Source organism: Tiliqua scincoides, chromosome 7 (genome assembly GCF_035046505.1).
Source record: "Tiliqua scincoides isolate rTilSci1 chromosome 7, rTilSci1.hap2, whole genome shotgun sequence".
In the NCBI taxonomy this organism is placed as follows: domain Eukaryota; kingdom Metazoa; phylum Chordata; class Lepidosauria; order Squamata; family Scincidae; genus Tiliqua; species Tiliqua scincoides.
The window spans coordinates 21,488,649-21,502,532 of NC_089827.1; the positions used below are offsets into that span (position 1 = coordinate 21,488,649).

Sequence of the window (13,884 nt, forward strand, 5' to 3'; positions counted from 1 at the left end):
CTGCCAGTCAGAGCTTCCTCATTAGGACTAATAAGTTCTGCTCTAACTTTATCCAGGCATTTTATTATGTTTACTTGTTCCATCCTTGGAAGGCTCTTGAAGGCATTTATAGCTCCTTCCACAATCTCATCTTCTTCTTGAGAAGGGGAGGGAGGCAAATTTCCTCCACCTAGAGGCTCCTGGTGGATCTCAGCCTGAATGGGCAACTTCTGAAGGGGGTCTGCTTTTAGAGATGATGTTTGAGGGTCTCATAGAGATGAGCTCTTCAAAGATGCAGAAGAACATTGGGTCAATATAATGTCCGTTAATTCCTGCCAAACCATCTCAATTTTTTTGACCATCTGTAATTGCTTTTGTCTAGGGAGAACTCTGTATGCCTCCAGAGCCTCCCTGGTTAGCATGTCCTCGTCTATATCCAGCTGGAGCAGCAGGTCCATGGACTGGGAGCTTGTATCACCACTGTGAGGACTAGTATTCTGAGGAGGCGTTGTAGCTTGTGAAGAAGCATTAGGCAAACACTCAGTGATATAACCAGTGTCTGAGATCTCCTCTGAGCTGAACACAGAATTCCTCAGAAGATTATTCCTGACACACACTGTGTCTGAGACAGGCAGCACATCCTATACCTCTGTGGATGAGTTTGTAATCCTCACAGGGCACCTAGGAATGGCAGGCATTATCTCCATTGGGCAGTCTGTTTCTGTGTGTGCACTGCTGGTGTCCGAAGGTGCATATGCTTTGCAAAGAAGGCCATTTTGGTCTACTGATGCAATTGGCTCCAAGGATACAGCAGTTCCAGTTGTAATCTGTCCGTTCAGAGACCCGTGCAGGTCCTCTTGGGGTCTGAAGGTCTTCTTCCATTACGGCAAATTTACTGGTACCTTGGGTGGAGGCTTGGGATTGAGCCTGGGAGCTGCTGCTAGATGCTGGGCTCTTCCTTTTAGGCTTTCCTTTCCCAGCTTCTGAGTGTTGGACATTAGGTAAGCTGTATGCATCCTTGGGTGCTTTGCCTTGTTGTACTGGAAGCGAGGCTTTTAACTTCAGTAGTAGACTAGCAAAGCTGTCAGTGGCCGCTTTCAGATCAGAGACTGTTGACATAACATCCAAGTGTAATAAGGACCAAGGATCAGCTGTGTTTTCAGCAAGCTGATTACACTTATCACCTGACTGAGGGCTGCGCATCTGGCCAAAATTGGCCGGCCTTGAAACTGCAGAAGAAACTGATAATGGAGGCTTCAGATGGTTTCTCTGGACTAGTCGATTAGTATGCATTTCACCAAACACCCAGTTTTGGAAGATACTGTATTTTTCAAGAATGTACTTCCTCTCATGAAGCAAGCGAGGAATCCTGTGAGTCTTGAATTTCAACAAGATGCAAGAACATTGTGGCATTTGGTGCCACCGAGGGAGCCTAATCAATTCAATTAAATCAGTGTTGTGTACGTCAAGACAGAGTAGCCTGGATAGTGAGTCGAGTGCTTGTGGTTTACTTGTCCATTTTCCCCAATTAAGGGGTGTGTGCCAGATTACTAACATCAGTTGGTTTCTCAGCAAGTGACAGGTCGAATTCACATGGGCTTCTCAACTCACCCTTTCTACAGTCAGGAGTGGGTTTCTTGGATGTCTGAAGTGAGTGTCCAAATGCTGTGCAGGATGGGAGAGTGAGAGAGAAGAGCTTTGGATATCCTTATGAAGCAAGTTCAGCTTTGATAAAATAGAGTTGAGCTGCCGGCAGATGTATACGATTGTATTCCCCATTGTTATGGAATAATCTCCTAAAACAGTTAAAAACTGATTACTAGTAGCTCTCTCTTCCTGTAGCGAGAGCTTGTCCTGTAGAGAGGGGAAATGTGGCGACAGTGAGTCGTAGATATCTCCCAGCTGGGGGGGGGGCACTCCCAGAAGTCTCCCCCTTCTGACTCCACGGAAGGGTCTTGGACATCAAGGACAGCAAACTTATTAGAGGAGATAAAATTAGGCTCACTCACATGTTGCATCCAGGAGAGTTCATTCAGGTGTCTCTGTTTTGAGGACTTGCCGGGAGAGTTACCATGTTCTGAATGATTTCTCTGTCTCCTCTTTTTCCCCATGGTCTCTGCATTTCAAGATTTGGAATAACAATCCACTGTAATCCACATGTAGTTGTAAACAAAACAGGAGCTGCCAGTGCCTTTCGGCTCAGGGACAATTTCTAAGACCTCCCGGACAAGAAGTAGAGGTCCTATCTAGGGAAGAAAAAATGTAGAAACAACTAGGAGCAGCCAGCAGAGATAACCTACTAGGCGGCCATTTTCCCCGGGTGAGGATTGCAAAACAATGCAATATGCTGGCAAACAGCCTGCACACTAGAGGGTAACAAACACGAAGCAGGACAGCGTGTAGTGTCTCTCTGTAGTGTACAAGTTGGTTGCCTGCATATTGCGTTGCTTGACTAATGTTGCATGACTAATGTAATGGGGAATGTTATTTATATAGCATTCCCCCATATCTGCAATTTCCTTATCCAAGGGACGGGACTAGAATGCAACCCCTGTGGATACAGTGGCCTGCCTGTAAATGAACATTCTAAGTATCTGAATTAATGTGCTCCTGTGTCACAACTTTGCAGAGATATTGTAGGTATGATTGCACTACAATGGCAGCATTTCCTAGTTTGTGTGTGTATGTTTTTACCCTCCATATAATTTTAATTTTGTCTGTGTGAGAGTCAGTAGTTATTACCTTGTGATCATTATTTAGATAGCAGTAGCAACTTTACTACCATGCTTAAAAAATTTTTTTCCTGAAAATTGGTTTAAAAACTTCTAATATTGCTCATTTCATTATGTGGTATGGTTCTTTATATTACATTATTACATTGCAGTCTATGGTGTGATAGGATACTTTACATCCTTCACAGTCTGGAAGGATACTTCTTATTCCAGAGTATATGAGTGACAATTAAGAATATGTTGTGTGCATAATTGCTCACTTGCCTTTTAGTGGTTGAAATATAAAATTATATATCATGCAAAGCCATTTGGACAAAGGATTATGCTCCCACATCTGTTCCCACATTAAGGATAGTTGCCCTAGATCACAGCACTGAGACAAACAGCATAATCTGAGCATTATTGATACTCTGCTAGTTATTAATTTGAGGAAAGAATGTGTTATATGTCCTCTACTTTAACTTCCATATAGAATTTTAAATAAATTTCCATAACCAGTTTCACCAGTTTCCATAACCAGATAAAACCAGTTTCATTGTGATATTTCTTCTGACCCACCTCTTTTTTTGGTCTTTTATATGGCTTCACCAGGTGTTTTCAGTGGTATTGATGTTTTGTATGCACCATTTCTGTTGGTGTTTTCTCCTTGGATGATAACTGGGCTATAAGCTGCAATTCTCAGTCATGATTGCATCATAAGAATTTGGAAGTAAGGGATGGGTGACCAAACCAAGCCTTTTGACAAACTTTAAGGAAAGAACCAGACTGTGGCTTTTTTCCTAAATATAACATTCTGATAACTGTTTTTGATGAGTGCTGATACTTGCTTTATAAATAAATACTACAGTATTTATCAAACAGCTACAGTTTTCTTTTCTTTGATGGTTTGTTACATCACTGCATTTTCATTTGTTCATGGTGATTGATATGATAATGAATACATAGTACTAAAATTGACCAGGTCATTGTGATTTCAATAATGTCTGTTGAAACCTTGGCCTTGGAGAAAGAGTAAATCAGTTGTTTTGTTTTAGTTACCATTGCTGCTGTCATCCTGTTTGCTGCCAATTGTTTTCTCATTGTAGACTGTGGCAGGGAGAGTATACATTGATGTACACTAGACCGATGGTACGCGTACCACCAGTTGTACCTCGGGCGGTGTTGGGTAGTATGCATAGCACCCACTGCCCTGCAGTGAGATTGTAACGAGCTTCCAACGGTAATAGGAAGCTATAGCTGATGGGCAGACCTCTAGTGCAGGGTTTTCAAGTGCAAGAAAAAGCTCTCCTGCCTGCCCTGAGCCTCTTACTGACCATGTAAGCTCCTGTCACAGTCTCTGAACCCAGAAGTAACTGGTGATGATGTCATTACCAGTTTCCAGTGGTACTGCCAAAACAGCACAATGGCAAGTGGTACATCAGGAGAGCAGTGTTGAGAAATGCTCGATTAGACATATTTCAGCCAACTAGTATACAAAATCAGTTATAACTGAAGAATCTATTTTGTTTTATTTTTTACTTTGCTGAATTAATGAGTGTTCAGAAGGATGAGTGCTAGTGTTGAAATGTTAAGTATGTCTTATATTTGTGAACTTGTGGTCTCTTGTCTGATGTCTTTTGCGTAAGGTCTTGTTATGCGTTTAGGGCGTTTCCAAATTCTACTGGAGTCAGTTGGTGCACTTTCTGATTACATAAGATTCTGATTGTATCAGAATAAAAGTTTGTAGAATAAATTTTTATAGTTTGAGGCCTCTGACTGAAACAAACAAGAGTTTCAGACTTCATACTTCATTTTCCATGTTTATATGCAATTGGCTGAATGAACATGAGTGACTTTTTATCAGTTCTTTTTGGTATAGTGATGTTCATTACTTTAATCTCTTTTGTAAATTGAACTACTGATATAAGGTACTATTAAACCTGCTTTCAGAGTTCTTTGACAATGTACTGATGCACCTTCATATGTAATTTCAAAGGGTGTTAGGAGCATCAACAGGGATACCTCTTTTGTAAAGGAGATGATTTGGTCACAGAGAAAGTAACGTGTATGTTTTTCAGTGAAAGTAATTCTTGGGCAAATCTTAATTTTGGTTTGGCTGACTTAATTTTTGTGATTTTTTTTTTCTCCTTCAAGAAGGTTAAACTGAGATGTTCTAAATGTGTTTTTAGGTTGGACCGCTTCTCTGCGTGTTTATTGCTCTAATCATAAGAACCTTATTTTTTCATACTTATTTACATACATTGTTCATCTGTTAGCTTTTCCTTTTTCATTATTAATTTTGCAATCTCAGCATTTTTATCTAATTTAACATTTTCATATTTTTAAAGGTCCCCAGGTGCATCCAATTTTTCAACTTTACCAAAGATCTCTCCATCTCTATCAAATAATTATAACAACATCAACAACAGAAAGTAAGCAACGTATCTTAAGAACTTTTAATTTTAATCATCCAAGTATTATTTGGAAGGAAGACTGTTTATCATTTTAAATAAATAACTTGGATGGATTTTATTATTGTGAAAGTGCAGTGATACCAAGGCTTAAAGCTCACCTAGAACTTGGTGAACTATAAGAAAAAAACAGGAAGGTAGATTGTTTTTGCATTGTTTTTTTCTTCAGTACCTTGATACTTTAAGAAACCATATAGCACTTCATGCTGATTTCAAATCATTGCATCAAGAAAAGGCTTAATCATGACTTGCCTGCTTGGGACATTATTCATGTACCTTATTGCTCAGGCTTTCCTACTCTTGAGACTTGAAGTTCAAGGTCAGAAATCAGGAAGTATTGGGATTATATGTTACAGCAAGTAACAAATGACAGGATAACATCCCCCCCACCCCGGTTTTTTATAATTCTAAAAAGAATATTTCTCTGTTTTCCTAACAAATACTTAGCATGAAGAAACTAGAATAAGACTTGTATGTTCATTAAATGGCCCTCTTAATTTATAGTACACTTAATGCAAATATCTCGTACTACTTTTTCTGTAGGGTTGCTAAAACCAGGAAAGCAACTTTCATAAATAGTTCAAAAGTAAAGTTTTCTTGTAGGAATACTGGAAAGATAATTGAAGATGCAAAGTCAGTTTTGCCTTACATTTTTATAATATCAAAGCTTGTGGCTATGAATCAAATGTGAAAATGTTTCAGTATTCTAAAAGTAATTACTAAATATTTTATACAATATCTTCCAGTTAAATACTGCATTTATGAGAAGGGAGTTTCGTAAGGGGTGAAGTGGCACTTGTGCTTCTACTAATTGTGAGTAACCCCAACTCTCTAAGCTAAAGAAATACATGTATTTAACTGCAGTCTATTGTACCATGTATGTGTGTATAGCAAGTACAGAAAAGTACTTTCTGGCGTGCATAAATAATCTAATCACCAAAACTCACCTAATTCTTTATTATTATTCTGATAGTCTATGTTAATTGAAAAAACAAATCATACCATTTGTAGCCATGTCTTCAGTTGTCTCCTGCTTTACATCTAATAAAAGAGGGTTCCACCCTTTTTTTTAAAGTTGTCAATGATGTTTGAAGAAATTTAGCATATTTGTCTGGTGCTGAATCAAAAAATGGCATCAGTTTTGCCCTGTTGGCTCTAGTTTTGGGGGTATGGCATAACCAGCTTAGGGCCAAATCCTATCCAACTTTCCATCCCTGGTGTAGCCATGTCAGTGGGGTTTGTACTGTATCCTGTGATGGGGGGGTGGGGTGGGCTAGTTATGGAGGCCTCCATAAAGTAAGGGAACATTTGTTCCCTCACCTAGGGGCTGTATTGCAGCTGCACTGGGGCTGAAAAGTTAGATAGGATTGGACCCTTAAACCCCCAAAATTGATGTCATTTATATTCAGGCAGGTACTCTTTTTATATTTTTTAGACAAGATAAAAATGCACTTTTAGAAGAAAATACTTTAGGATTTGCTTTTCAATTCAGTAAACGTAAATCTTCATTTCTAAAACATAAGGCCTTGCATGGATTTGCCCATCAAAGCAAAAGGTTATATTTAGAAATATTAGCTTAAATAATCATTTGAAAATTGTAGTGCACATTGGTAATTTAGTGGATTCCCCCATCTGGCATTGAATTATTTAGGTGTTCCGTGTTATCTGCAGGGTTCTGTTTCCAGAACTCTCATGGATGCTGAAACCCATAGATAACAAAGTCTGTGGGTCTTGGCATGTTTACCACTCTGGAGGTGATGGGAACTCTTCTCTTGTCACTTCTGTAGGGTGTTCTGAGGCCTTTGGGAGGCCTTAGAAGGTCACTTTCAGTTTTCGGGGAAAACCGGTAATGATGTTTTAGGCCCTTATAAGGCCTTCTGAAGCCTGTGGGGAGGCTCTAAGGGCCAAAAACATCACTTCTGGTTTTCCCCTGAAAACCAAAAGTGATCTTATAAGTGTTCTTAGGCCTGTGGAGGCTGTGTGCAACCTCTACTGGCCTAAGAACACCTCCTGGAGGTGACAGGATCACAGCTCATGTTGCCTCTGGGGGTCCGTGTTGTGCCAACCCTGCACCACAGATAATCAAATCTGCAGGTCCCAAATCCACAGGTTCCCATAGTTGGCCCAGGTCTTACCATAAGATAAGTATGTTTTCTACTTACCGCCTGTTTACTCTCAGGTTGTACCTGTTTACTCTCAGGTTATACCTGTTATAATTTACTTATAACGTTGACTTGTAGGTATGAACTGAGTGGCATCTCTTAAAAGGCTTTCCTCTCATTTATTTCTCACCTGGAAAAAAAATCTTTGTTTTAGAATACCACCATCTGTATTTATATCCCTGATAAAATATTCCATAGTGCACTAATTTTCCTGCTCAGCTGCAGTATTCTGGGAGCATACAGTTTTTGATCCTTATTCCTTCTCTCCCATAGTTTTTGAGTAGCATCTATAGTTTCTCTTCCTGCTAGAAGAGTGCTTCCTTGAAGGAAACTGGACCTACTGCTTGAAAATAGTTTTATAAAGGCCATTTTTCGCCCTGTACATTTTAGGATTTTTTTCAAGCCATTATGCTAAGGTGGAAAAGAAATATTGTAGTCTTAAGTATGAAATAAAATTGCTTCATAAGAATTTTGAATTCTAAAGAAAAGGAATAGAGAATTGTTATACCTGTTATAGGAGGGTACTGCAGAATTGCTTGCTTACCATTTCACCCTTTTTATCTCCAAAAGACCTATAATAACCTTCCGTTGTACATCTGTGTCAGAGATGTGTCAGAGTACAATCCTAAGTTTGAGTTAGGCCGTTCCAGGCCCACTGCCCTGACCCAGGAGTGTCACGAATGTCTTAAAGCATGTTCATGGCTACTAGAGAGCTGCCTGGACCTGCACAAGGGTGTACGCGGTCCTGCTAGTGCTGGATCCTGCCCTGGAGGGGTAAGTTTGCTCCAGCGCGGGCAGGCCAGTGGAAAGGGAGGCAGGGAAGGGGGCATTTTTGGATGGGGAGGCAGTCCAGGAGGGGAGGGTCTGGGAGGGGGGTGGCAGCAGCCCACGCCAAATTCCAAGATCAACTGCTTTCACAGGAAGATCTAAATATTGAGAGAACTTCACTAAAAAGGAAGTTCTTGGAGCAGTGGTGGTGCATGAGGAAAAAGCCCCTTCTGCTTAACTTTAATTGGGTGTTCCCCCTTTGTGAATAAGATACAGAACAGGGATTGTGAAACGTATGTACTCCTTGAACACACCTGAGGTTTAAGCACAAATTTCCAGTCACATTCTCAAACCTATAGGAATGACACTTTCTGAATAACGCTGTTCTGTTACCATCATCATCAAAACATGAATATGCCCATGTTTCAGTTTCTGTCCTACAGTCGCTCAGGGCCACCTCTGTTAACTTTTGTTCACAAGAATGCATTTGCGTTCAAGTGGTGGTATTATTATTATTGAGAACGTTTATAAAGCCTGTGTCTAGCTTGCAATTAGGCACTTCTGTCGTTACCAGGGGAACTACATGGGGAATTATTTACTGTGTTTTTCTTGAGAAGGACACAGGTTGATCAGTTCTTCCTCCCAAGGAAAAATTAGTGAAGACAAAGTAAAACAGTTCCACTGATAGAAGAATCTTACAGCCCAAGTCTATGGAAGGTATGGCTGCTGCACAGAGCCCATTACAACAGCCGAAGTGACTTTAATTGTTGTAAAATGGGTGCCGATGAAGCTCAGAGCACTCCATTGGCAGCCATTCTGCCAGCCATTCAGGCAGCACTGCAGCCTCCCTATCGAACCCTGCCTTCTGGACCTAATAAGGCAGCAGGGAGGGGGTGAAACGAGGGGGGGAGGAATAGAAAACAGGGAAGCAGTGAATCTGGCAGCAGTGGTGCACATCAGATCATATATCTTCCTTTTTGAAGCTCCCTGCCCCTTTCCTTGGACATATGCTTCCAAATGAGGTGACATGTCCATGGAGACCCATAGTTGGCCCCAAGTCTTACCATGAGATAAGTATGTTTTCTACTTACCGCCTGTTTACTCTCAGGTTGTACCTGCCCTCCCGGATGCAGTGCAGGTGCTTTTGGTGCAGTTTTATAGCTGGTTGGGCAAGTAGAGGATAGGGTTGGGCCTTTAAAGCAGCGCTATAATGAAAAAGGAATCCTCATTTTTAACAAATAGACTGGGAGAAAGACAGGCTCCAATCAAAAAGATTTATTGTAAAAGAACAGGCATAAGAAAAAATACACAAAGATCCTACCAGTAGTTGAATAAAACAGTAAGAAATAACAATCAACTTTAACAAATGTGAGAACCTACTTATCTTGTGATGGATAAATGTTTGTAATGTGTATTTTGTGCACTGGGAGAGTAAGGACAAGGGGTAGTATTCAGAGAAGGAATTCAAGGGAGCCTTACAGTGAAATCCTATTCGTGTCTACTCAGAAGTAAGTCCCATTGTGTTCAGTGAGGCTTACTCCCAAGAAAGTGTGTATAGGATTGCAGCCTTTCTCTTTTAGCCCAGTGCTTAAGCTTGAGATAGGGGGACGGGATATTGGAGAGGAAAGTGAAGGAGTTCAACGTGCATTAATAGTTACCACTCTTGAAGTCAGCTTGCCAAGCCTGAGTGCTAGCTTCTGTACAGCATTTTGAAGACCCAAGAATGATGCAAGGGCAAATGTTTGCCTCACATTTGGATCATGCAATCATTTGGCAGGCTGTCAATATTTATAGGGTTCTAGAAGAATGCATATAGCAATACCTTGACTTTCACCCACATGACTGCCTTCACTTTGCTCTTTCAGTTGTTTTCAGTTATAACCACATTTCAAATTTTGTCCATTTGCTTTCCCTTTTGTCTTATTTCATCCTTACACAACGTTGCTTAACAGTCTTATGCTTATTTTTCTTATAGTTCTGTTCATTTTGGTTTCATATCATTCGCATGTGTTATATAATTATTTATGTTTTTTGCCAAACAAAATAAATGGGCAAGCTAAATAAGACTACACTTTGACATTCATCCATTGTTTACTTTCATCCATGCTCTGGTCTATAACCAGATGAAGGTGCAAGGTATTGCCGTACATGACATTATTGAGGCTTTTATGTATTGTGTTCTGGGATCATGATTGTTTAATCAATCATTTTTTTTATATGGAGGATATTCCTTATCTGTACACTTTTCCTGACTCCCTAGATCAGTGGTTCCCAATATTTTTTCACTTGAGTACCCCTTGGCAGCCCATTTCCATAAATTGTACTATTATTATTATTATTATTATTATTATTATTATTATTATTATTATTATTATTAACAACAGTATTTATATACAGCTTTTCAACAAAAAGTTTACGAAGTGATTTACAGAGAAAAATCAAATAACTAATTAGTAAAATGTTTGCAATTAATATGGGTGTGGTTGTTTCAAATTTATATATTGTAACTGTGAATAAATGGCCCAATAATGGGATTAAAAAGCAATGGAATGATTTTTATAAAACAAACAACAAAAATTTTATCCACAACAAATGCTCAGTGTGATCCTTAAGCTTTTTTTAAGGCACATTGTTTTGTGAAATCAGGTTCAACTGATGTAAGATACAGTCTTAAATCTGGAACTTTATTCCACTTATCTCCATATTTTTTTTATGAAGGCATAAGAAGCCCTTTCCACCAGCACCATATCCTTGTTTGTATAGTTGATGTTTTGTTTGTAAATTCTCAAGAGTAAAAAAGGTTGCATGCTACCATTGGATTATACTTCCCAACACACTGGGGCTTAGGACAGTCCTCATCTCCTATATAAAAAGGCCCGTACTTTGTTTGTTCATCACACTGTTTTCTCTTTTACCGGTTTGAAGAACTGAAGACTGTGCCTTTCCACTGTTTTGCATCCAAGTGTTAGATGTGTCGTAAGAAATTCTTAGTGATTGATCACTTTCCACATTATGCTTCAGCTTCTTTTTAAGTGTGTCAGTTTTCAACCACTGATCCATATCTGATAATAAATGAATTGATGACCAAAAACTAGCAATTGGTGGGGCTTTTGCAACCAGCTAGCCGCCTTCCTTCCTGCCTTACTAGCCTCACAAGGCATTCTAATACAGACTTGTCTTTTTCCTCTATTATTTAATTCTTTTTCAAGTACCCCTAAAGGTACTGGCAAATACCACTGGGGGTACATGTACCCCAGGTTGGGAACCACTGCCCTAGACTGATCAGTGTTTATAATAAAACCTATCAGTCAGACAGGATGGCACCACAATAGGTGAACTCTGACAGGAATAATATTATATCAGCACATCATTATTTTGCAGTCTTATCTCTTTCTTCAGAATATATGACTTGCATGAGCTGCATCTTAGTAACAGAGGTCAAAAGTTTTGTGTGCCTGATCAGAAACAGCAGTGTCCATAGCTGCATATAAAGACTTAGGAGAATTGTCCAGAAATATGTAGCTCATAGATTCCATGAATATGAAACAAGGACAAGGGAAACAAGACAAAAACTTCTCTGGTATCGATAAGACCTTTCATGATTCTGGATAATTATTTGCAAAAGCTGAATGAAAAATATAACATGTAAGCCTACAAATTGGGTGCCAGGAAAGAAAAATAGTGGACAAGTGATCATTTGAATGACAGATTACATACTTCTGTATTATATTCCCTTGAAGCTCATAATCTTTGGGCTGAAACAGATGTGATGGCAGCCATGGGAAAATCACTATCATGCAAGTGTTCCCTATCATAATTAGCGTACATTCATATTCTTACATTCATATTCTACATATGCAATTCATATGTAGCATTATCACACCAATGTCACACTCACCCAGGCTATTGATTGTTAGTACACTAATGCTACATGCGAATAGATAAGTGTATCGGTATGTTTTTTTGAAAGATGATGAGATACACATAGAACTCGTACATGGATAAATGATTTACCTATGGCTGCTGTCACATTGTTTTAGTTCTCTATGATGTTTGATGATGGCTGTCCCAGGGAAGACAGTATGCCAAATGGAACAGGCTGTTTATAGAAGGAAATATTCCCTAGGACTATTATGAGATATTCTGATATCTTTGAAACAAGCAAAAAGAAAATCCCTCTTCAAACTGCAGCCTGTCCAGATTGGACCAGAAAAATGTTTCAAAATGTGAGATAACTCCATTTCAGCTTTGAATATCTAATTAAATAATACAGTAGCATGGTGAGTTTATTCCTCTAAGGGTGCAATCCAGCCCTTGACTTGGGCCGGTGCAGGTCCCTTGCGCCTCCTCAGGAGGAAGCCAAGCCGGCACTCTGAGAATCGCCGGCCTGCGGAGACTTACGCAAGCCTCCATGCCAGCTTCCTCTGTGCTGGTTGCATCGGCCTGGCTGGGCTGACACAAGGAGCAAAGGTAGGTGGAGAGGAGGCGGGAGGGAGGCTTCCTGGGTGGGGGGAGGCAGGAGGGAGGTGTTCCTGGGCGGGGGAAGGTGGGCAGTGGGCAGCCCCAGGAGCAGGTGGGCCTGCAGGGAGCAGGAGGCAGGGCTGGGATACAGCAGTTATACCAGATCCCAACCCCCGTTCCTGGGGAGAACGGAGCAACTTGAAGCCACTCCGCTCTCCTTGGATTTACATCACCTCCTGAGGTGGCACAAGTCCGAGGAGACCTATAGGGGCCTTGCCTCTGGCTGAGCCGCTTATGGCCCCTATCCTGCACTGGTTACAGTACAAGCCTCTTGGCTTGCCTGTTCCAGCGCAGAATAGAATTGCACCCTAAGGTAGTAGGATTTGTGAAACATCACAATTTTTAACATAAATTATGTGTACATTTCAGTGCATGCATCCTGTCTGTACAAGGGCTACCAAGAAATGTCAGCTCTGTACAGTAAGTCCCCTGCTGATAGAAATTAGGTTCCAGTGATCTGCGCTTAAGTCAGAAAGTAGAATCATCAGGTTCCCTAGCAGAGAAAGGGCGTTCTGAATGATTTGGGCTTTCCCAAATCATTTGGAATGCCCTTTCTCTACCAGGACCAGGAATTCACCTGGTAAGTAAATTTTCCATTTTCTTGCCAGCGAAGCACTATCACGCCTGCGCAAAAACACTGTTGACTTAGAAATGCAACTGAGACTTCCATATATCAGGGAGGAAGTGTAATTCCAAAGACTTGCTTGTGGGAAAAAGTATACTTGGGTGTCTACAGGGTGGTATCATAATAATAATCATAATTATAATATCATAATGGGCAGGAGGTCTGGTCTAGAGGGTAGAGCCTCCTTTTGCCTGAAGATAACATCCGAAGGTCGCCAGTTCGAGGCCACCGGCACCGTGAACGGCGAGACCTTGAAGCAGCTGACAAGCCTAGCCAAGTTATGCCAATTTATTCCACCTGCTCTTTGGCCGCTGTCAGCCTGTGTCAGCCAGAATGTGATACCAGATCATAAAAGATCCATCTGGAATGTTGTGGTTCTTGAAAGACAGAACCTTCTTCAATTGTAAAAATCCCTATTGGGATTTAGTATAGCCTGCCTATGTAAACCGCCTTGAATTAAAGTCCAAGGAGAAATCTGACGACCAAGAAAGGCGGTATATAAATACCTGTATTATTATTATTATTATTCCTTTGGTCTTAATTTTTATTCACATTCATCATAATTAAATTGTCAGATTTAGACAGTAAGTTTTTCTCTGCTTTTTAAAGAAAGTAATGGCTGTTGTAGGGGGCCTTGATCATACACT

General features: G+C 40.3%; 1 protein-coding gene across 3 annotated transcripts in view; it reads left to right on the forward strand.

Moving 5' to 3' along the window:
- USP15 (ubiquitin specific peptidase 15) overlaps window positions 1–13,884 on the forward strand; it is a 78,705-nt gene that overhangs the window by 38,226 nt on the left and 26,595 nt on the right. For 2 of the 3 annotated variants that reach the window (XM_066633276.1, XM_066633277.1), the window contains exon 7: window positions 5,039–5,122. The exons of the other annotated variant lie outside the window; for it this stretch is intronic. In XM_066633276.1, the coding sequence (XP_066489373.1) occupies window positions 5,039–5,122 (84 nt within the window). The remainder of the gene's footprint in view (window positions 1–5,038; window positions 5,123–13,884) is intronic. 3 annotated transcript variants of the gene reach the window in all.